We start from the raw sequence: 21,852 nt of genomic DNA on the forward strand, positions 1-21,852 counted from the left end.
GACTATCAAATAATCACATAATAATTTATTATCTATCTGTATCTGTTGTACTTCATCTTTATATCTCTATTTTGGATTTATATAAATAGTTCCACATTTTAAAAAATGTTTATCATGATGTCATGTTTCTCTAAAAAATTTTTTTAAATTAAATTAAAAATTGCCTTTGATTACTAGAAAAAGAGGATGCATGCATTTTTCAATTATTTAGTAGCCATTTGTATCATTATCTTTTTCTTCTCTGGAATATCTGGTCAAGCTTATTGCTCTATATTCTTTTGATTCATAGTGTCATTTTTATTGGTTTGTGTAAAATTTTACAGGAATATGAGCTCTTTATCTTCTTCATGGATATTTTCAAACTTCCTTTATTTTTTGTGAAGTCAAAGATTTTCTTTGAAGCACAGATGTTAATTATTATGTAGTCAAGTCAATTGACCTGGTCATGGTGATTTCTACAGCTGTTTCAGTGTTTTGAAAGTCCTTTTCCATTCAGCTGGAACTAAATATTCACCTTTGTTTTCCTGTTTTTAATTATTCTCTTAAAATTAATCATGTGATTAATTGGACCTTATTTCTGTGTTGGGTAGAAAGTGAGGAGGGGACATAGTCCCTCCCCACCGCTATCCCATGTTTCCCATTACCGGTTTATTAAATAATTCTTCCTTTTCTTACTAACGTGATGCTTCAACGATCATATAATACATGGATTAACATTTTATATACACTAGGGTTTATTTCTGGCCATATATCTTGGTACTCTGTCTATTCTTGCTTCTTCATGTATGTAAAAAAGAATCTTAGTTCTCTAGTTTTCTGACCACAGAAAACCAGAAACTGTAGAGACAGGCAAACTCATCACATCATGAAGGGAGACCAGCATCTCTCTCTGAGGAAGGAAGCAGAAAACCCTGGATATAAGAGCAGCAGCACAGAGCCGCAGAGCCAGGGACGGGGAGGGCAGGAAGGGCAGCCCCGCGTGCGTCACCCTCTCCCAAGGTCACGTGGACTATCTGATGCTACACCAACGTCTGGGTAACCAAGGAAAACCTAAGTCATGTTTGACATGCTGTTTAATATGAAATAAATACACAATGCATTTAAAATTGCGCCTATTAAAATAATTTAAATAGGATGTTTGCTGCATAAACACATAGAGTAAGAGCCCCAGGCATTCGAGGTCCAGCTTTGCTCTTCCACGCTCCCTGCCGAGAGCAACGCTGTCCTGTGCTGGGCATCTGGGCATTCTATTTAAACCTATTGTAAGAGATGCCTGTCTTACTCAGCCTTTTCCCAAACAAACCTGAGGGTCCCTGACAGCTGGGGCTCTGAGGGGATGGAGAGAGAGACACAGTTCCTGCCCTGGGATGGTCTGGGGCGGGGGGTGGAGGTGTGGGAGACAAATGACTGGTCATCAATTACCCAACTGGGGGGTCATTTCTCACTGCTGTGACACTGGAGGACCACACCTGGGAGGCGTGGGACAGCTGACAAAGGTGTTGCTGCTGGTTTGAACAAACATAGATTTAATACACATTACATCTATACACAATTCACTCTCTTGGAATATCTCATTTTCCAGGAGTGCTGGATAGAAAAGGCTGATGACGGGCCACAAGCTCACCGATGTGAGGGCTGGCTGGGTCTGTGGCGCGCGTGTATCTGGGCAGGTCCTCCTCCAGCAGGTGATGACTCACTAAGCCCGTGCAGCTCTGCAAGAGGATGGGCTGCGTGTCAGTTTCAATTCCTTCTAGGCGCCTGGCAATTCTTTCTTTTCTGTGCAAGACACCAACAAAGGCGTGGTGAGCCACGGACATCAGTTCTCAGGCAACACTGGACACTGCTTTGCAAACTCTTCTACTTCCTAATTATGTACAACGAACACCTTACCTTTTCATGTCTGAAGAGTCTTTCCTCTTTGGTTCAAAGATTTTTCTTAATTCTGAAACTAAAATAAGACAAAAAAGAAGAAAAAGATAGTCCAGTATTTAGTCGTCATGCATTCATTTTGTTCATTCATTCATTCATGCAACATCTATTTATGGAACTCATATTTCTGTTCATGGCTCCCATGCGACAGTGATACACAAAACGGACACAGTTCCTGCAGACTGTCTTATAATAGGGGGAGGTAGATGCCCAATGAGTACGTGTACACACACACACACGCACACGCACACAAAACGGACACAGTTCCTGCAGACTGTCTTATAATAGGGGGAGGTAGATGCCCAATGAGTACGTGTACACACACGCACACGCACACACACGCACGCACACACACGTCACAGGCTGGTCTAAGAAGTAAAACCATGGAGTAATAGGAGTGAGTTCTATTTCATCCAGGGGAGCCAGAGGAGGCCTAACCCATTAATCTCTCTCTCTAGCCAGCAGAAATCTCACTATCTGTTTTTTAGTTTTATCAGGTTTAACACAGTATTTCAAGCTTTCCATCATGCAAAACTGCAAACGTGTGCAAAAGGAGAGACTAACGTACTCTGAACCCCCATGTGCTATCAGCGAGCTCCACCAGTCAGGAGCTCACACCACTCCTATGTCACCCATCACCGACCTGTAAAGATCTGTAACTACCTGGTGGGGTTTCTAACGGTGCGTGACATAGCACACCTCGATCAACTGCAGTTTAGATTAACCCAGTTCCTAGGCCTCCCCATACAGGCTTTCCCTGGAAGGAAACGTTAACATTTGCTTCCTGGCTGTAACTCAGGTGGACGATGGAAAAGGTAACGACCCCTACTCTTCCGGCAACGCTGGACGGTCAGACGAGCGTTCTGCTGATGCTGTGAGGGTCTCCCGTGACACTGGCCACAGGGATATTGCACGGAGAGGCCAAACAATGGTTCCTCTGGAGAAATGGCCAAACTTGGCAGAGAATCGAGGTCTCTCTCCTCGTCTCCTCCTCAATCATGTGAATTCATAAGGGCTCATCTGACCAGCTCCCACTGAGGTCCTAGGAACAGAGAGCTGTGACAGCCCTGGGGCCCATGAAACATTTGCAAGGCTGAGTCAAAGCAGAAACTCACAGGATAGGGTATGAATGCATGGAATTTAATTTTCAGCTGCTTCAACTTCCAGCTGATTTTTTTAAGTGGTTATTTTTATTTTTGGCTCAGCCGTGCGGCTTGTGGGATCTTAGTTCCCCGACCAGGGACTGAACCCGATCCACGGCAGTGAGAGCGCTGAGTCCTAACCACTGGACCGCCAGGGAAGTCCCTAAGTGGTTATTTTTGGTGGTGAGTCAAAACCGCACATGTGCGTGCACACACGACTTTTATACTGTCCTTTGTGTTCAGAGATACTAGCCATCTTTCTATTAATTTATTTTTAAATGACAGCCACCTGAACAGTTAGCTGGATTGACTATTTTCAAAAGACAGTTGGCTTCACAAGTCTCTCTGTCCGGTGGCCTTTGCAGGCACCAGAGCAGCTGGGGGTGGGCGTCTGGCTTCTCGCGTTCCAGTGTAGAAGGCAAGGGTTTGGTGACCATGGTACCTCCTGCCTTTGGAGGAAGTGTGGCTTAGAGTAGCGTCCCAGGTATCAAATGAGCTCTAGTGAGACAATGGTGATAAAACTTTCGTGGCTGGTAGCACACATTTTGAAAATATTTTCAAGGAGGAGTATCAATGAATTACTTAAACCCCAAAGCAGAGAATGGAGCCGTTATCTTTCATAAAACTGCTCCAGAAGCGGTTGAAACCAAATTCCAAGGACTCTGAGAAGTTTGTCTTAAACCCGTGCCCCCAACCCGGCACTGAGAAATGGAGTATACGAATAGGGTCTGAGTAGTACAGCGGCATGTTGCCTTTTCTCCTAAATGATTTCCACTAGGTAGGCTACGGTCTGAATGTGTGTGTGTCCCACCCCCCAAATTCATACGTTGAAATCCTAACCCCGAGAGTGAAGGTATGAGGAGGTGGGGCCTTAGGGAGGTGATGAGGGTCCGCCCTCATGAATGGGACCGATGCCCTCATAAAGAGGCCGACGGAGCTCCGAAGCCCCATCACCACGGGAGGATGCCATGAGAAGCTGGCAGTTTGCAACCAGCAAGAGGGTCCTCAACAGAACCCGACCACGCTGTCGCCCTGATTTTGGACTTCCAGCCTCCAGAACGGTGAGCAATAAATTTCTGCTGTTTATAAACCATCCGAATGCACTAAGATCAAGCACGAAAGATATGAATGTAACGCACACAGGGCGGCATGTGATGTCCACTGGGAAAAATTAAGTAGGCTTCTCTGGGGCTCATTTGCGACTGAAAGTCATTTTTATCTCATTAAAATTTGAAAAATTTCTATAGACGTTATGCAACTGAAAACACTTAAAGAAAAATCCAGTGAAAAAGCTACGCAACACGCTCCTTCCTGACATTTCTTACTTCCCATAATCCGGAAGGAAAGGTCAACGAACGGGGAGACGGTGTGAACGTCCCATCCGCTACAAAACCATCCTTTTCCTACCGCCTTTACCGCCCCGCTTCGATATTCTGTGAGGACTAAGACGGTATGAGAAGGGGACAGACTGACGGTCAGAATATAGAAACTGAACCCCAAGAAGTCTGGTGCAGTGAGAGGAAAGAGAGGGACAGGGCAGGGGAGCCAAAGTATCCTACTGTCCCTTTCTGGGCAAGACAGGCTGGGCGACCCACCAGCGAACGCTGCCGTCCGATGGTCATTCACTGCTGGGTCGACGGCGTCTGAGGATAATATTGAGCTGACACACAGGTCTCGGGGTGCTGGCTCTGGAGCGGATCACAGATCACCATGGGGCGCTAATGGCCTCTCAAGTGGGAAACTTCTTGGTTGTGAGCCCTCTTCTGTAGGATGTTGAGGATCCCTGGGTCCCCGACTAAAAGCCAAATCAACCCCAGGCGCAACGCCACAAAAATGCCGCCAGATGATTCCAAAGCCGCCTTCGGGATGCCGCCATCCTGCCCTGATCCCAGGACAGAGGGGACAAAGATAACACATCAGCAGCCTGCTTACTAGATGTCCTCCACACCCTGGGTCATGGTGACCACAGACACCACCAGCCCCGCACTGCCTTCTTTTCAGTCAAGCCTAGATCCAAGCTCAAAACCATTTCAAGGCTTATAACCTTAGAGCCCTCTCTGATCATTTACTGAGGAACAAAATAAGGTCATAAATCAAGCTACACTTTAAATGGGCCCGTGAGCTTGTTAATTCTTCGTGGAAATCTATAGTGACTCTTCTAGGAAAATAAAAAAATCCCTCCAGTAAATAAGTTACCTCTCAGTCTATTCTTTCTAACAAATTAATTCTTAAGGACCAAGACCTGCCTCACTCCTACGGACATGAGATAACAGAGAAAAGAAATGGTGTGGAAGGCAAAAAGAAGGAACAGAGAGACATCTGGAGTTTGGTTTCCTTTCTCTAAGTCTACCATTTAAAAGCAAAACTAGTAAAATACACATGTAACATAATTACTCTGGTACACCTATTCCATGTGAAAACATGTCGGTTGCATAAAAGAGAAGGATGCTTTACTTGAATGGCTGTGTGTATGTACTTTTTTCATTCCTTTCCAGGAAACAGAAAACCTTCATATGGGCACGTGCAGTCCTTATTATGCGCCCCCCCCCCTTAGTTTTGGTTGGGTTTATTATAAAGCACTGGAAAAGAAGCTAATACTAAAAAATCATGGAAATTGCCCCGACTGCAGAAACATGTCATCACTCCATGTATCAGGTATAGAGACCATGGACTGTTCTATCACTGTTATCTTCTGATTGCCAGTCCTGAATATAGTTTATTATTATTTATAATCTCCCAAAAGGTTTCCTTCCTTTAAAATTTTTATATAATTTCAGACTCAGAAAAATTAAAAGACATCTTTCATACGTTAACATTTGTCACTACATTTGATTGATTTTTTTACCCTCTTTTTGTCTCTCCGTATGTATATTTTTGTGTATATACACATGCATACAAATGCACATATTTACATATTAATCTTTCTGAATCATTTAAGAGTGGGTTGCAGCCTGATGCCCTTTTTACCTCTAAATTTTTCAGTGTCTATTTCCTCAAAACAAAGAATAAGAATTTTTTAAAAATCAGATTCAAAAGCCATAATTCAATCGATGGTATGCTGTGTCATATGTATATAACTAAAACATGGTTCAGAAAACAGTGATATTCATCAACATAAATCCAGATAGAAACTAGCACAGCTGATCTAACTTCTGTTGTAACAAATTTTCTACTTTGCTTTCAAGCGCATTGAGACTTTTACCCTTATTATACCTGTGATTTTAGTCTGCTGCCCTTGTCTAGGCAATATGGATTCTGTGAGTCTATTTCTTCAGTTATTTCTTTTTTTTTGTTTTCTTTTTTTTAATTAATTAATTAATTTTTGGCTGCATTGGGTCTTTGTTGCTGCGCGCGGGCTTTCTCTAGTTGCGGCGAGCGGGGGCTGCTCTTCATTGTGGTGCACGGGCTCTAGGCGTGTGGGCTTCAGTAGTTGTGGCACGTGGGCTTAGTAGTTGTGGCTTGCAGGCTCTAGAGCGCAGGCTCAGTAGTTGTGGCACACGGGCTTAGTTGCTCCGCGGCATGTGGGATCTTCCCAGACCAGGGCTCGAACCCGTGTCCCCTGCACTGGCAGGCGGATTCCTAACTACTGCGCCACCAGGGAAGCCCTCTTCAGTTATTTCTGATGGGCCTTGTGTTGGTCATTTTCCAAGTAAGGCAATTTAAGGGACTTTGACATCAGGGCTATAATACTTTATAAAAATATTTAACTGCCTCATATACTTTGTAATAATATATAATGCGAATACTCAGCATAACTGGGTCTGTTAAGTGCTTTTTCTAGGGAAACATGGTTTCTTCAGTTAGTTCTGAGAACAGGCTTTCTGGTAAAGTTATTGTTAAGTTCAGTCTCCCAAGCCTGAGTACAGTAGAATCTTCCAAAGAAATATAAGTGGCAGGGGGACTGCCACGAACAGCTCTCTCCCTGCCTGCATTTGATACCACAGGCCAGATCCAGAATATTCTGAAGACTTATCTTTCTTCCCCAGGAGTAATCCCCTTTAACTTTTACACTTGGATGGCAGCCACTAATATAAAGACCAGCAACTTCTAAAATAAGTCATCACAAACCTAGAGGAATGAGGGGGAAACCTGATGGCTAAGAGAGGGGGTTTTTTGGGGAAAATAAAAAGGTTCTAAAATTGACTCTGCCGATCAATGCACGATTATGTGAATCTACCAAAAGCCACTGAACTGTCCACTTTAAATGGATGAATTGTATGGTATAGGAATTATGCCTCAATGAAACTGTTAAAAAAAAAAAAGTAGAGTCATATATTTGGTCCATTTCATAATTCCTAAATGGAAAATCTATTTTAATATCATAAATTTTACACAGGTAAAGGGTCTTAATCCCTTGATTACTTGTTTGTGATACACAAAGGAAGTTCCTTAGAGAAAAATCAATGATCATTTTAGTGCTCAATTTCACGGAAGCAAAAATCCCTCACTAAATGAACAGGAAGAGACTTCTGTAAACTTATAAACATACATGAAACTCCATGCCATTAAAAGTCATAATCAATTCCTATTTTTAACATGCTATTGCTAAGAACCGAGAGAATAACGAACATGGAAGTGGAAAGCTCACTGGTAATACCTGGGTCTTTGCAACCATGCCTGCCCAAATTGATAAAGAGTAAAGACTGTAAAATAAAACTATGGGAATTTAGATGAAATTCAGGGGAAGAGGGACTCTGATACTTTAAAAGCACGTTTTAAAGACCTTGTTAATTTAGAAACATAAATCTGGTGAGTACATAAAGTTAATGATCTTTGATTGGTGAAAATCATGACTTTTATTACCAATTTTGGTAAAATGTTTTAATAAAACTGGGTAATAAGCTTATGCATTTTAAAATTTTGTTATATGTAGAGTTCCAAGTGGTTGAACCTTAAGGAATCTAGGCTCTCATATTGTTCTTAATTTTTATGATCTTAATATTGTCTATTATTCATCGAGAGAAGGAACTGGGGGCAGGGGAGAGAGGACGAGGGAAAACTTTAGCTTTATATAACTTTCCCTAATCAGTCAAATCTAAGCTATTGCTAAAATCAAGCTGTTCATTCTTATTCTTTGTTTTGATCATCTTCATAGACTTTTACATTTGGCTCAGATTAAACTGAGTTTGTCTTTCACAAACAGTCTTAAAAAATTAGAAGGGCCTTTCCATTTCATACTTGGGGCTCCAGGTGGGAACCATTCACGGCAGCTGTCCTGCCCTTGACTACGTGGCTTATGACCTGACTTGAGCAGTTAATGGAGAACGAATGAGATCGCAATGCCGTGCATTTCACTTCTAGGTACTATGAACTATCAGAATTTTCTTTCTCCCACAGAATCTCACCCGCCTCCTTGTAATTCTAGACATTCTTCTTATTTTGGCCTCTGGAGCAACATAGAATAAGCCTCCATTTCAGTTGACAGTGTTGTTAAGTGCTTGAAAATTGAAAAATCTCCCTGTTTAAGTTGTTTCCACCGGGCCAGATCCCTGGGGTCCTTCAAGTATCCATCTTCTTCACCCTGTGTCCAGATGTACCACCCATCCAGTTCCTCAGGATGCATGCGAATTTGCCAGTGGGCCGGTATAAACTGGATTTCGTTTCTAAAAGACTAGTTTTTTTCTGGTCTAATTTCTTCTGGGCTTGATCTCATGTGTTTTGTTGCTGCTTTTTTTTTTTTTTTTTTGGTTTTGTTTTTTTCAGAATAGAAAAAAATTCTGACCTTCCACCAAAGCTGTTTCTTCTTTTTTTTAATTTATTTTTTATTGAAGTATAGTTGTATAGTTGATTTACAATGTTTCAGGTGTACAGCAAAGTGATTCAGTCATATATATATATATGACTTTTCAGTGCTTTTCTATTATAGGTTACTACAAGATACTGAATATAGTTCCGTGATATAGGTCCTTGTTGTTTATCTATTTTATATATAGTAGTGTGTATCTGTTAATCCCAAACTCCTAATTTATCCCCGCCCCGCCCCTGCTTTCCCCTTTGGTAACCGTAAGTTTGTTTTCTATGTCTGTGAGTCTGTTTTGTAAATAAGTTCATTTGTATCGGTGTTTAGATTCCACATATAAGTGATATATGATATTTGTCTTTCTCTGTCTGACTTCACTTAGTATGATAATCTCTAGGTCCATGCATGTTACTGCAAATAGCATTATTTCATTCTTTTTTATGGCTGAGTAATATTCCATTGTGTATATGTACTGCATCTTCTTTATCCATTCCTCTGTCAATGGACATTTAGGTCACTTCCATGTCTTGGCTATTGTAAATAGTGCTGCTATAAACATAGGGGTGCCGGTATCTTTTTGAATTAGAGTTTTCCTCTTTTCTGGGTATATGCCCAGGAGTGGGATTGCTGGAAAAGCTGTTTCCTCTGAAGTAAGGGTTACACAGCTCATTTGGGATGAAGACAGTTTGTGAGCTGGTACTCCCCTGCGTTACTGTTACAGTTGGTAGAAACAAAGTTCAGGTAATGTTCACATCATTTCACAGGCAGAACTAGGTGTAGTGGGCTGGTAGCTGATGCAAATATTTGACTGCATATGCGTCTTACCCAATGAGAATACGAATTCACCAAACGTGTGAGTACCTACTTGGGTGAGAAGAGAGATGTTTCCGATGCAGTCTGCACTGCCTGCCCAGTGTGTAGCCCAGTTGGGAGCTGAAAGATATCAAGTGTAAATGCCTTTCCTAGCGTCAGGGGCTGGAAGCAGTGGGAGGGGGTGGACAGACGAGAAATGGGCAAATGAGCGGAACCCACCACCCGTGGAGAAGGTGAGAGGTAGGAGAGAGGTGAGGTGAGGCTGATTCTAGGACACCTCTCTCATCCTCTGCACCAGCCTCCAGTGAAAGCCTGAGGATACCTAGAGTGAAAGGACGGAACCTGTGGGAAGGTGAGGTCTAACGATGCAACAAGAGACGTACTTTGAGGTTGATTCCTGGAAGAGACAGGAAGGTGCACAGAGGAGAGCAGAGCTGGGGGTTAGTGTAGGGGCCTCCTCCAAGAAAGTCAGGTCACACAGCACTTGTACGCCCTGTACACTTGTCAACCATCTAGAAGCCTCACCTTTAGGGAGGGCAGCTAAAAGCTGAGCATCGATTCCTCTTTTGTGGTTAGCAAGCGGTTCTTTGTCTTCAAGCAAGAACTCTTTCTGAAAGCTAAAAACAATTCCATTAAGAAAATGTTTAAAGTCATTTTAAACCCTGGTATCTGATATGAACCAAAACAGTGCAGAACATAAAAATTATGCTACTGTTATACATAGGTAAACATGTGTGTGTAGATCACAAGTGAAAAGTTTTATTTGGGGGAGTTAATTGGTAGCTTTTTTCAATTATTTATGGTTTTATTAATATGATTTTTGGGTGCAGCTAAATAATTACATCAGCATAGGCGGGGGCGTGGCCTAGGGGAGTAAAAACATTGCTGCGCTGGGAGTCGGATGCCTTGGCTCAGATCAACAACCTCTTCGAGAGTCACCAAGAGCTGTGCAAGCTTGGATTACTCATTCAACCTCTCTGTGCTACAGCCTTCCTCAGAAAATCAGCAACTTGTCTAGGTGATCTACATGCTTTCCTCTGGGTTGAAATCAAAGTAACAAATGCCTTCAAACAAACAAGAAATCAAGACATGGTGAAGAGGTCTGAAAGGTTCATGAAAACTTGTCTGGGAAAAACAAGAAACGAAAAGGGGAGACGAAGAAAGGAACTGAGCACTTGCTTCGCACTTGCCTTCTACAGGAAGCGAGCGTATCCGGGTAGGAACTAGCTTCACAAGACCCTCTGGGGTGTGAACTCCTCAGTATGTGCCGGTGCAGGCTTAACAACCGGCTCCCTCCTCCACCCACCCTGCCCGCCACCCCACAAAGCACCTGTTTGGCAGCATTTGCTGGTGGTGTAAACACTCCCCCAGCACTGCCGCTCTTCCAGCTCCCCCACGGCTCAGTGACCTATGCACACGGGCACACTCGCTGGGGGTGAGGGGTGCGAGCCGGTCCCAGCACCCCTGGAACTACTGTCAGCCTCGGCTTCCAGATCACGAAACCGTGCGAGGCTTTGCCCATGCGGCAAGAACAGTACAGGAGGCGCACATCTCGCTCCTGTGCCTACACTGTGTGCTGTCGCCCCAAGACTCGGTACCCACAAGTTCAAGGTCTCCGTGGGGACGTGCCTGGAGTTGGGCGAGACAGAGCTGTTGCCTCGCAGGAAGAAAACGAACCTAGGGAAACAGGAAACTCATCTTCCCCAGCGACACGATCACCTCTGGAGAGGCGGCAATAGGCCTGCAAACACACCCAGTGCGAAGCTGACCTTCCCTGTTGATGGTCCTCTGTCTGTGCTTGTGCCTGGCAGGGGTGCGTGCCCACAGAGGCCCTAGGGGAGACTGAGGAAGTGTTGTGCGTGCCATGTCAGGGGGCGCGTGGATTACCTATATCCCATACATAAACTAAATTAAATGTCAAGGATCGCCTGCACATTCCAAAATATGGCCATCCCATCTTCCTAGGGCCAAGCTCATCTCAAATCTTAGTTACTGCTTATAAATGTGCAATGGGAATGGATGACGAGTGCCACATTCACATCATTCACTAAAGAGTCTTGAGAATGAGTAGTCTTTGTAAACCACACTCCAGTTGGCCTGAAGATCCTAAGACACCTGCTTAGGTCAGAAGCTTGGAATTAGCCCTGACTTCTCAAGAGTGAATCGTAATGCAGAGACAGTTCTTCTCAGTGTTTTTTCAGAGGTATGATGCAGTCTAAACCTAAAAATTTAAACAACTGCAGAAAGGTACCCTACTTAAGGAATGGCACGCTACTTTAACTGACTACTTAACTGCTCGAAATATCCGGATAAAGTTCTGTACTGTCTTTGGGAAATGAAAATCTCAGGAAAAAAATCCTGTATTACATTACATGAAATGATGCAGCCCCTGAAATATTCAGTTCCTTTGGCCACTGACCTTGGGGTACAAATATATTATGTCATATTTTCAAAAACAAACATCTGTGTTTCTATTTTTCCCCTTTCATCTGCTCATCAAAAAGCTCAATGAAGCCACTAATAAAGACTAAGAAACTACCCCCTAGTTAAACATTTTGCTGAACTTTTACAGAGTGGGGTTCACAAGCCATCACCCTACACCCCTGGCTTCACACGCACTTACTTTCTTGAAACAAACTACAAATGTGTTTGTGCCGATGGGAAGGACAGTCTCTCACAGGTGGTCAGAAACCAATGGAAAACCAGAGCACATTAGGAAAATCTCTCCGGCCTCTTCATGTGGTTCACTGTAAATGCTGTTTCCTCCTGAATTCTCACCTCTCCTGCTTCCTTCCATCCTGGCTGGGTCCTGCTCCTGGTCTGGGCCTCAGTTTAAGGTTGTTTCCTTAAGAAAGAACCCTCTGACCCAGTGTCTGTCCCACCAAAACCGAATCTATATTATGCACCTCTGTTATTCTCTCTCATGTTATCCTGTTTTCCTATTTACAGAACATATTACAAGTGTCTCATTTTAAATTATTGATTCGTAAGAATATTTTTAAAAAAATCAATAAATGTATAGGGAATGAATGAAGGAATGGCTCCAGTAAAATACTTCAAATGTCTAGTATGACTCACTCTGAAGTGTTTTATGTATACATTTTATACACTGTTGATGTGATGGGGCCAAGAGCATTAGAAATACTGAGACTAATTAGAAGGGTGTGTATTTAATAACATCAGTTATAAGCTTGCTTTCTCCCTCCCTTCCTTCCTTTCTTCCTCTCCTTCTTTCTTCCTTAGAATAACATATAATTGGGAAAACATCTCTCCTTATTACCTTTGTCCACCTGGCATGCATGTATGAAAATATGTGTATGTTTGCCCGCTTATGAAGTATTCCATTTTTCAAGTCTCCATCTTCGAGCTGAACTTTTCTTATTGGAATCCACATGGTCATCTTCACATTTTGTTCTTGCTTCTACTGCCTCTCTCTCCTATTTTCACCCAATGGCTCCTAACTTCTGAGGAAGCAGATGAGCAGGTGGAAAGAATAAGGAGGATGGGTCGGAACCAATGGCCCTGAGTTAAGATTGTCACAGAGCTGTGACTGACGTGAGATCCCCCAAATCGGGGCTTCCCTGGTGGCGCAGTGGTTGAGAATCTGCCTGCCAATGTGGGGGACACAGGTTCGAGCCCTGGTCTGGGAAGATCCCACATGCCGCGGAGCAGCTGGGCCCGTGAGCCACAACTACTGAGCCTGCACGTCTGGAGCCTGTGCTCCACAACAAGAGAGGCCACGATAGTGAGAGGCCTGCGCACCGCGATGAAGAGTGGCCCCCGCTCGCCGCAACTAGAGAAAGCCCTCGCACAGAAACAAAGACCCAACACAGCCAAAAATAAATAAATTAATTAAAGGTATCCTTAAAAAAAAAAAAAAATAGGTGAAGTCTCCAGACCTACATAATAAAATCTTTATTAAAAAAAAAAAAAAAAGATTCCCCAAATCAACGCGAAACCAGGTTTTGAAAAAGGTCACGTCTCTGCCCTGGACTTTCGATGCCCGAGGGTACTAGGCAGCAGTGAAAATGCAGGCAAGACATGCTGGTAAAGAAGTCTGGACTCTTCGTGAATGAGTAACCCCTTCTGATCATCACGGCTGGTGAGACACTTACAAAGGCCACCCCTACCCCAAAGCCCTAACAGCACGTCCTCTTGCTTTTCTGAATCAGAGGCACCCAGAGCAGCATTACCGGTGGGGCCCATCCTCAGCTCACACAACTGGTGACTCCAAACCTAAGCTTCGGATGCTGGGTTGCATTCTTCTTCATCGTCACCCACTTGGGGACCAGGGCTCTCTGCCTGGACAACCTCTGTGGGTCTTGGTGGGTTGCCACAGCTCCAGATGGGATCCTCTATTTCAGCATGAAACTCTCTCTCCATATATAATGAAGACATGCTACATACAGTCTTCATTTTTTGGAATTATAATTTAAAAAGCTTCTAATATGAAGAAACACCTTTAATATGTCTTATCTACCTTCATCTCCTCTGAAATGGAGCTCACTCTTCATGACTAATTTTTTCATGCTTCTAGCTCTTTCCTTCTGCTTCAGTAATCTAAAAAGAGCTTGCCCTTTGCTTCTATGATAATTTCTTTTTTTTTTAATGTGTCCCATTAACCTAGTTAAATGCCCAGCAGTAGCAACAAGGGGAAATTTTATTAAAGTGAGAGCAGGATATTCTGCTGTTATTACCTTCTATCTTTTACACAATGTGGGACACAGTATTACAATAACTGTTCAGTATCCACACAGTGAAGGGCTCCCTGACATCTGCTCACTCTTCTATTGAAGTTTAAATTACAAGATAGGGGAGATGAAATCCATTACCTCATATTTTCACCTCTGGTGTCTGGGTGACTAGACTTCTTTGAAGGAGGCAGGTTCTTGTATTTCCAGCCCATTTTACACTTAGGAGCATAGCAAGGGGGCCACTGTTTTAATAGGTACACGTGAAATAACACCGTTTTAGAACGGCTGTGTCCTCTGAGTCCCTCTCCACTGAAGTGACTGAGCTGCATTCACAGTTCACACTTTTCCTTCCCAACTCCCTTCCTGTTCTTCCATTTTCTTAGTCACTTATTAGGTCTATTACAGCTAAACCAACCTGCTAGGGACGTATCGGGAATGAAGCTGCTGTGGTCTGAATGTCTGTGTTCCCCCAAATCCATAGGTTGAAATCCTGACACCCAAAGGTGATAATATTAGGAGGTGGGGCCTTTGGAAGGTGATTAGGTCATGACGGTGGAGCCCTCATGAATGAGATTAGCGCCCTTATAAAAAGAAACCCAGAGGGCTCCCTGGCCCATTCCACTAAGAGCAGATATAAGAAATCAGGGGCTTCCCTGGTGGAGCAGTGGTTGAGAATCCGCCTGCCAATGCAGGGGACACGGGTTCGGGCCCTGGTCCGGGAAGATCCCACATGCCATGGAGCAACTGGGCCCGTGAGCCACAACTACTGAGCCTGCGCGTCTGGAGCCTGTGCTCCGCAACAAGAGAGGCCGCGACAGTGAGAGGCCCGCGCACCGCGATGAAGAGTGGCTCCCGCTCGCCGCAACTAGAGAAAGCCCTCGCACAGAAACGAAGACCCAACACAGCCAAAAATAAATAAATTAATTAATTAATTAAAAAAAAAAAAGACATCAGCAGTGGTCAACCCAGAAGAGGACCCTCACCCCACCACGGTGCACCCTGACCTTGGACTTCCAGCCTCTGGGTGTGAGAAATAAATTTCTACTGTTTATCAGCCACCCAGTCAACGGTAGCCTGAACAAACTAAGACATAAGCCTTAGCTTCTATGAAAAAGATGGCGAAGATGAGAAATACGGGAGAGTGTGTCAAGCACTAGAAGAGTGAGATTTCACGAGTCAAGTAAGACAACCTTACTGATAACTCTGCCTCCTCGCCTGACACTAAGATGTGCATGCAATTCATCAAAGCTTTACCCCATCCAGTGCGTTCACAAGGTCAATGCTAACATTTTCAAATGCAGAGCCAGGCTCAGCCTGGCGAGGACAGTGGTGACACAACTGTGTATCCCAATGCTACTGAAATACAAACTTTTTAAGTAAAGAAACGATGTCTTACGTAATACATTAGGAACAAGAGCATCCGAGTGGAATGAGGGGTAGATCTGGGTTGGGTCCTTCTAGCATAATAAAGTGTATGTTGAAAGCCACACCTGGGTGTGTAAGAGATAATTATTTTGTGCCTCTACTTGAAAATCTCAAAACCTGTTAGGGATAGCGATGTACTAGGAGGCATCTGAGATACGGTTGCCTTGTTTGGTACACACTTTAATTTTTGTATTATCTCATATCAGTTATGATGTACTGCATCAGGTAAATCAAATTAGCACCCATAATATCCTTCAGCCAATGGAACTGAAGTGCAGAAAGGTTAAGAGACCAGGCAGCAAGAACTCACCTGGACAGAGGAGTGGGTGGATGGGTGGGTGGAGGGAGGGAGGTAAGGGGAGAAGAAAGGGTAGAAGGAAGGGAGAGAGGGAGGAGGAGCAGGCTGGATCCTTTCTTAAAAAATGAAGAGCTCCCTTACTCGAGGGATAGATTGCAAAAAGGACATCCCATGCTTAGAGGCAGGTATGAGACAGAAAAGATAATAGCCCTTGACAAGTGTGTAATTATAGAGATACCAATAGCCGGCTTTGCAAATAGTTCCCATAAAAAGCATTAAATACAAAAAGAATCTTTGCTAGCTGAGTGTACTAAGTCAGCTCGCTTCGCGTGTTTTAACAAGTCAAACTCCAGGGAAAAAACATTTTTTTTTCAAACATTTAAAACTCATGAATTAGGAATGTAAGAGAATAATTTCAAAAGCTCTTACAAATCTTCAAAACTTAAGATTCCTTGAGCAAAGACTACTTTACCTTGGAACTATTCTTTGACGTGGGAATCCAGCAAGGCTTAAGTTTTTCTTGTTCAAATCTAAGGGGAAAGAAATAATATAAGATTGAAATACCCACACAGTCAGTTAAAACCAAAAAAAAAAAAAACTCCACTGGGAAAAAAAATTCTTCAGCCTCCCTTTGAGAGCATTTAAGAAAAAGGAAACCATGAACCAGAAATATGAATACAAAAAGGACACCTTTATGAAGCAAATTCCACCACATACATTTTACTTAGACAAGTTTTTTTTGGTTTTGGTTTTGGTTAACAGTAGCCAAGATACTCCATGGGTTAAAAAAAAAAAAAATTCTGACATAGTTCAATGTTATCATTTAAATTCTCTATAGCTACAAGAGTAACTCAAAGCAATTAAATACTGAAAAACATGGATATTATCCTCAGGAAAAAAAAAAAAAAAAAAAAGGAGCGAAAAAAATTAAACAATTTTGGTCCAGGTAACCAGGAAGGTTGAAAGTCATCACTGCCTGATATATTTGAGATGCTTTTAAAGAATGCGTGGTGGGGGGCAGGCACATGAGGGGTTGATGAACGGGGGGCAGGAACACTTCAGCTGTGTTTTTATTGCCTTCATTAAGATCTAAATAATAACGATACATCGAATTGGCCACTTATTTATTTTTGAAGACAAGACATATATTATGTAAAGACAGCTGGTAACAATCCCATCCAGCAAAAACACGCATCGAGTGAGCTGGTTAATGAAAACCAGGCACAGACAAATTTATAGCCAGCTTTGGGTAAGTAATCTGTTTTACAGGTTTTGGCATATAGCAACCGTTTGTCCACCCAGAAAACCACAATTAGACCACTTACAGAAATTCCTTCCCCCAAGGAAATTCCTTTTACTGTTTAATATTTGGGGGCAGAAGCTTGAGGAAAAGGAGGTACAAGATATACCAGATGCCGACATGTCATTAGTCATTAAAATACATCCTGAATCCCGGAATTTGGAAATTCTGACCAACTAGAGAAATACAAAAACACGAAATGTATATTGCCAGTTAAACATCTAGGCTTTTCTGCTAATTACACAAATATCTTTGTGACATGTTTAGAAAAAGAGAACTCAGTTCAAAAAGCTATCAAAGCACAGGGAGATCAGCTCAGTGCTCTGTGTCGACCTAGATGGGTGGGATAGGGAGGGTGGGAGGGAGGTTGAAGAGGGAGGGGATATGGGGATATATGTGTGCATATGACCGATTCACTTTGGTGTACAACAGAAGCTAACACAGCATTGTAAAGCAATTATACTCCAAAAAAGATGTAAAAAAAAAAAAGCTATCAAATATTGTAGAAGAAAATTCCTGAATCTGATGCCTCAATTGTTCAAATCACTTCCTAATCGTGCGTAGCAATTATACTCCAATAAAGATGTAAAAAACAAAAAGCTATCAAATATTGTAGAAGAAAATTCCTGAATCTGATGCCTCAATTGTTCAAATCACTTCCTAATCATGCATTTGGGCTAGAAAATACTTTTATAGACAATGGCTGAATTTCCAATGTGTCATTCAAGATAACCTAAGCATTTCTTTTTGGTTCAATCAGTGAACTGAATCTGAGATGTCACTTCAGCAGTTACATTGAAAGCACATCTTTTCCTCTGGGCTCAAAAGGAAGCCACTAAAAAGACAACATTCTGTTCCAAACAGTCTCCCATGAAGATTTCGTAAAAAGACAAACACCACAGCCTACTGGAAATAATTCAGTAGATATAACATTTGGTTTAGAAAAATATTTTAGCTAAAGTACAGCACATCCAGAACTTAATCCAAAGTTTGGGCATTCCAATTTAATCTGCAGTGTTTCCTCCATAAAGGCTTTAGTGGTTTAGCAATATCTTTAACTTACAACAGAAAAAAAAAAGTCATGTTTCTCAGCAATCACAAGACAAGCTAACTTATAAAGTCAATGAGACATTTAAGGTATCCTTTGAGAAAACAGAACCGTATAACAGGGGCATCCAAGATAAGATGGACGATGCAAGACAGTCACGATGTTATAAAATAGACACTTCAGTGCATTTTCCATTTCTCTCGCCTTACCTTGTTTCTCAGAGAACTTGAAAGCTCCCGAGTAGCTAGAAATCCCTGGGCTTCTGAACATGGTTGCACACAGAAAGTTCAGGGACAGAGCCTGCTCTACAGCTAATTCTCAACCAGCCACGGCCTGCGGCCCGTCTGAGCAAAACTGGGTTGAGCTTTTCACAGCACAGGGCTACAGCAATCAGGCACTGGTGTCCTTGAGTGTATAGTAAACGAAAAGCAAGAGACTGCAGGCTAGAAAAGCTCAAACCCCGTAATCAGATTACAAGCAGAATTTCGGCCTGTGGATGCTGAAACAGACTGGATTCCAGGGATGGGACATTTATGAGGTTACTGCTTCAAAGCCATGGCTGAATCACAGCTTCTGCTTAGGAGACAATGCTGTAACCTAACTACCATCGGGAGAGTCAGGACAACACCTCCCTGCCTTAAAAATAAACAAACAAATAAAAACAAAACCATACAAAGACTCTCAATGTACTGGGAAGAAGGGAAGACTCCTAAGTATTCCCAGGCCGCTCCGAGTCTGGCTTTGGCTAAGTTCAATGAAATACTTTATCGAACAGGGAGCCAAAATCCCATAGTTAGGAGTTAAGATTATGAACAACATATGAGTGAAATTGTGGGAAAAGAAAAGACAGACATTACTAGAGGTTCAAAAATTTTAATTTGAGACAGAAGCTCTTAAGTATTACTTATTCTACTGACACTGTTTATTTTATTTTTTAAAAAAACATTTTAAAATAAATTTATTTATTTATTTGTTTATTTTTGGCTGCGTTGGGTCTTCGCTGCCGCACGCGGGCTTTCTCTAGTTGCGGCGAGCAGGGGTGACTCTTCGTGGTGGTGCGCGGGCTTCTCATTGTGGTGGCTTCTCTTGTTGGGAGCACGGGCTCTAGGTGCACGGGCTTCAGTAGTTGTGGCACGCGGGCTCAGTAGTTGTGGCTCGCAGGCTCAGTAGTTGTGGCACACGGGCTTAACTGCTCCCCGGCATGTGGGATCTTCCCGGACCGGGGATCGAACCCGTGTCTCCTGCACTGGCAGGCGGATTCTTAACCACTGCGTCACCAGGACGTGAGGACTTCAGTTTTGTAGTAAACCCAAACCTGCTTTAAAGACATTTTTTAGAGCAGGTTTGGGTTTACTACAAAAGTGAAGTTCTCACATACTCCCCACCCCACACCCACACAGCCCTCCCCATCATCGACATCCCCCACCAGATGCCACATGTGTTACCAAGGATGAACCTTGGTAACACTGATACATCATAATCATCATAGTTTAACCGCAGGGTTCGCTCTTGGTGTTGTACATTCTATGGGCTTAGACAAACATACAATGACACGTACCCATCATTTTCTCTGCCCTCAAAATCCTCTGTGCTCTGCCTATTCACCTCCCTCCCTTGGAGACCACTGATGTTTTTATGTCTCCATAGTTTTGCCTTTCCCAGAATGTCATATAGTTGGAATCATACAGTATGTAGCCTTTCAGATAGGCTTCTTTCACTTAGTACGTAGTATGCATTTAAGGGTGTCCCATGTCTTTTCATGGCTTGACAGCTCATTTCTTTTTAGTGCTGAATAGTATTCTGGATTATAACTGGATGTAGCACAGTTTATTTCTCCATTCGCCTACTGAAAGACATCTTGGTTGCTTCCAAGTTTTGGCAATTATGAATAAAGCTGCTCTAAACACCCATTGTAGGTTTCTGCGTAGGCTATACATTTTCAACTCCTTTGGGTAAATACCAAAGAAAGAGTATGATTGCTGGATTATATGGTAAGAGTATGTTTAGTTTTGTAAGAAACTGCCAAAGTGGCTGCACCATCCTGCATTCCTACCAGCAATGACGAGAGTTCTTGGTGTTCCCCATCCTCGCCAGCATTGGGTGGTGTCAGTGCTGTGGTTTTGGCCATTCTGGTAGGTGTGTAGTGGCATCTTACTGCTGTTTTAATTTCCATTTCCCTGATGACATAGGATGTGGGGCATCTTTTCAAGGGCTTATTTGCCATCTGTATCTATTCCTTGGTGAGGTGTCTTTTCAGGTCTTTGGCCCAAATTTTATTCAGTTGTTTGTTTTCTTATTGTTGAGTTTTAAGAGCTTTTTGTATATTTTGGATAACAGTTCTCTATCAGATGCATCTTTTGCAAATATTTTCTCCCAGTCTGTGGTTTTTCTAATTCTCTTGATATTGTCTTTCCCAGAACCGAAGTTTTTAATTTTAATGATGCTCAGCATATCAATTATTTTTTCATGGATCGTGTCTTTGGTGTTGCATCTAACAAGGCATCACCATACCCAAGGTCATCGAGGTTTTCTCCTAGGTAATCTTCTGGCAGTTTTATAGTTTTGTGTTTTACATTTACGTTTATGATCCATTTTAAGTTATTTTCCATGCCGGGTGTAAGGTCTGTGTCTAGATTCTTTTTTTTTTTTTTTTTTACATGTGAATGTCCAGTTGTCCCAGCACCACTGGTTGAAGAAACTATGTTTGCTCCACTGTTTTGCTTGGGAGTCTCTGCTCCTTTAAGTAAGACACGACTCCCTGTATTGGCCTGTGTCTCTAATCTTAGGGGCAGTGGTTTGCTCCTCCCAATTCTTAGGGACCCAAGAAGAATTGTAGATTTTTTAGTCTGTTCAGCTTTGTACTTGTTGTTGGGATGAAGTGGTGACTTCCAAGCTCCTTACATGCAGAACCGGAAATGCTGGAGTCTGCTGTTGATTTTTAACTGCAACGTGTAGCTGGTGGGGCTAAGCAGTGATAAGGCAACTCCAAGACAAACACGCGATAATTAGAGACTCTGACCATCTGACAGCCAAAAGGAGCACCGAAGAGAGCCTAGGACGATCGTCTCCTTTACAAGATGAGGAGGAAACAGAGGGCTAGAGAAGCAACTTGTGCTGGGTACACACTTGCTGAGTGATGGAGCCGTAGGGTCCTGAGGGGAGGGATGGGATCGAGACATGATTTGCCCCCATTCACCACCACCCCCGCCCCGCCAAGGAGGCAGCGACCCTGAGTCTGTCCATCTTTGTATGTTTAGTACTGAACACTTACCTGCTGCATAGCTGGCCTGCAGTGAATGTTTGCTGAATGGTCATAGGAAATAATGGAATACTCTTTTCCTAAAGGCTAGAGGTACCATTCTAAAATGATTTGCGTTGAATTTATATCCTGCTTTCAAACCAGACTGATTTAAACTGATTAACGACAAACTTCACTTGGAAAGGAAGACTTATACAGCAAATT

General features: G+C 42.8%; 1 protein-coding gene across 16 annotated transcripts in view; it reads right to left on the reverse strand.

Moving 5' to 3' along the window:
* SVIL (supervillin) overlaps window positions 1-21,852 on the reverse strand; it is a 152,423-nt gene that overhangs the window by 84,840 nt on the left and 45,731 nt on the right. For 12 of the 16 annotated variants that reach the window (XM_082449496.1, XM_082449494.1, XM_082449495.1 and 9 more), the window contains exons 1-5: window positions 17,367-17,478; window positions 16,514-16,571; window positions 10,150-10,241; window positions 1,891-1,948; window positions 1,625-1,776 (exon numbers count right to left, since the gene is read on the reverse strand). In XM_082449496.1, the coding sequence (XP_082305622.1) occupies window positions 1,625-1,776; window positions 1,891-1,948; window positions 10,150-10,241; window positions 16,514-16,571; window positions 17,367-17,475 (469 nt within the window). In that variant the 5' untranslated portion in view covers window positions 17,476-17,478. Of the gene's footprint in view, window positions 1-1,624; window positions 1,777-1,890; window positions 1,949-10,149; window positions 10,242-16,513; window positions 16,572-17,366; window positions 17,479-21,852 lie in introns of those variants that run through there. The other 4 variants (XM_082449506.1, XM_082449502.1, XM_082449499.1 and 1 more) reach the window with 2 other exon arrangements.

Source organism: Balaenoptera physalus, assembly GCF_965194825.1.
Source record: "Balaenoptera physalus genome assembly, chromosome: 2".
NCBI lineage: Eukaryota > Metazoa > Chordata > Mammalia > Artiodactyla > Balaenopteridae > Balaenoptera > Balaenoptera physalus.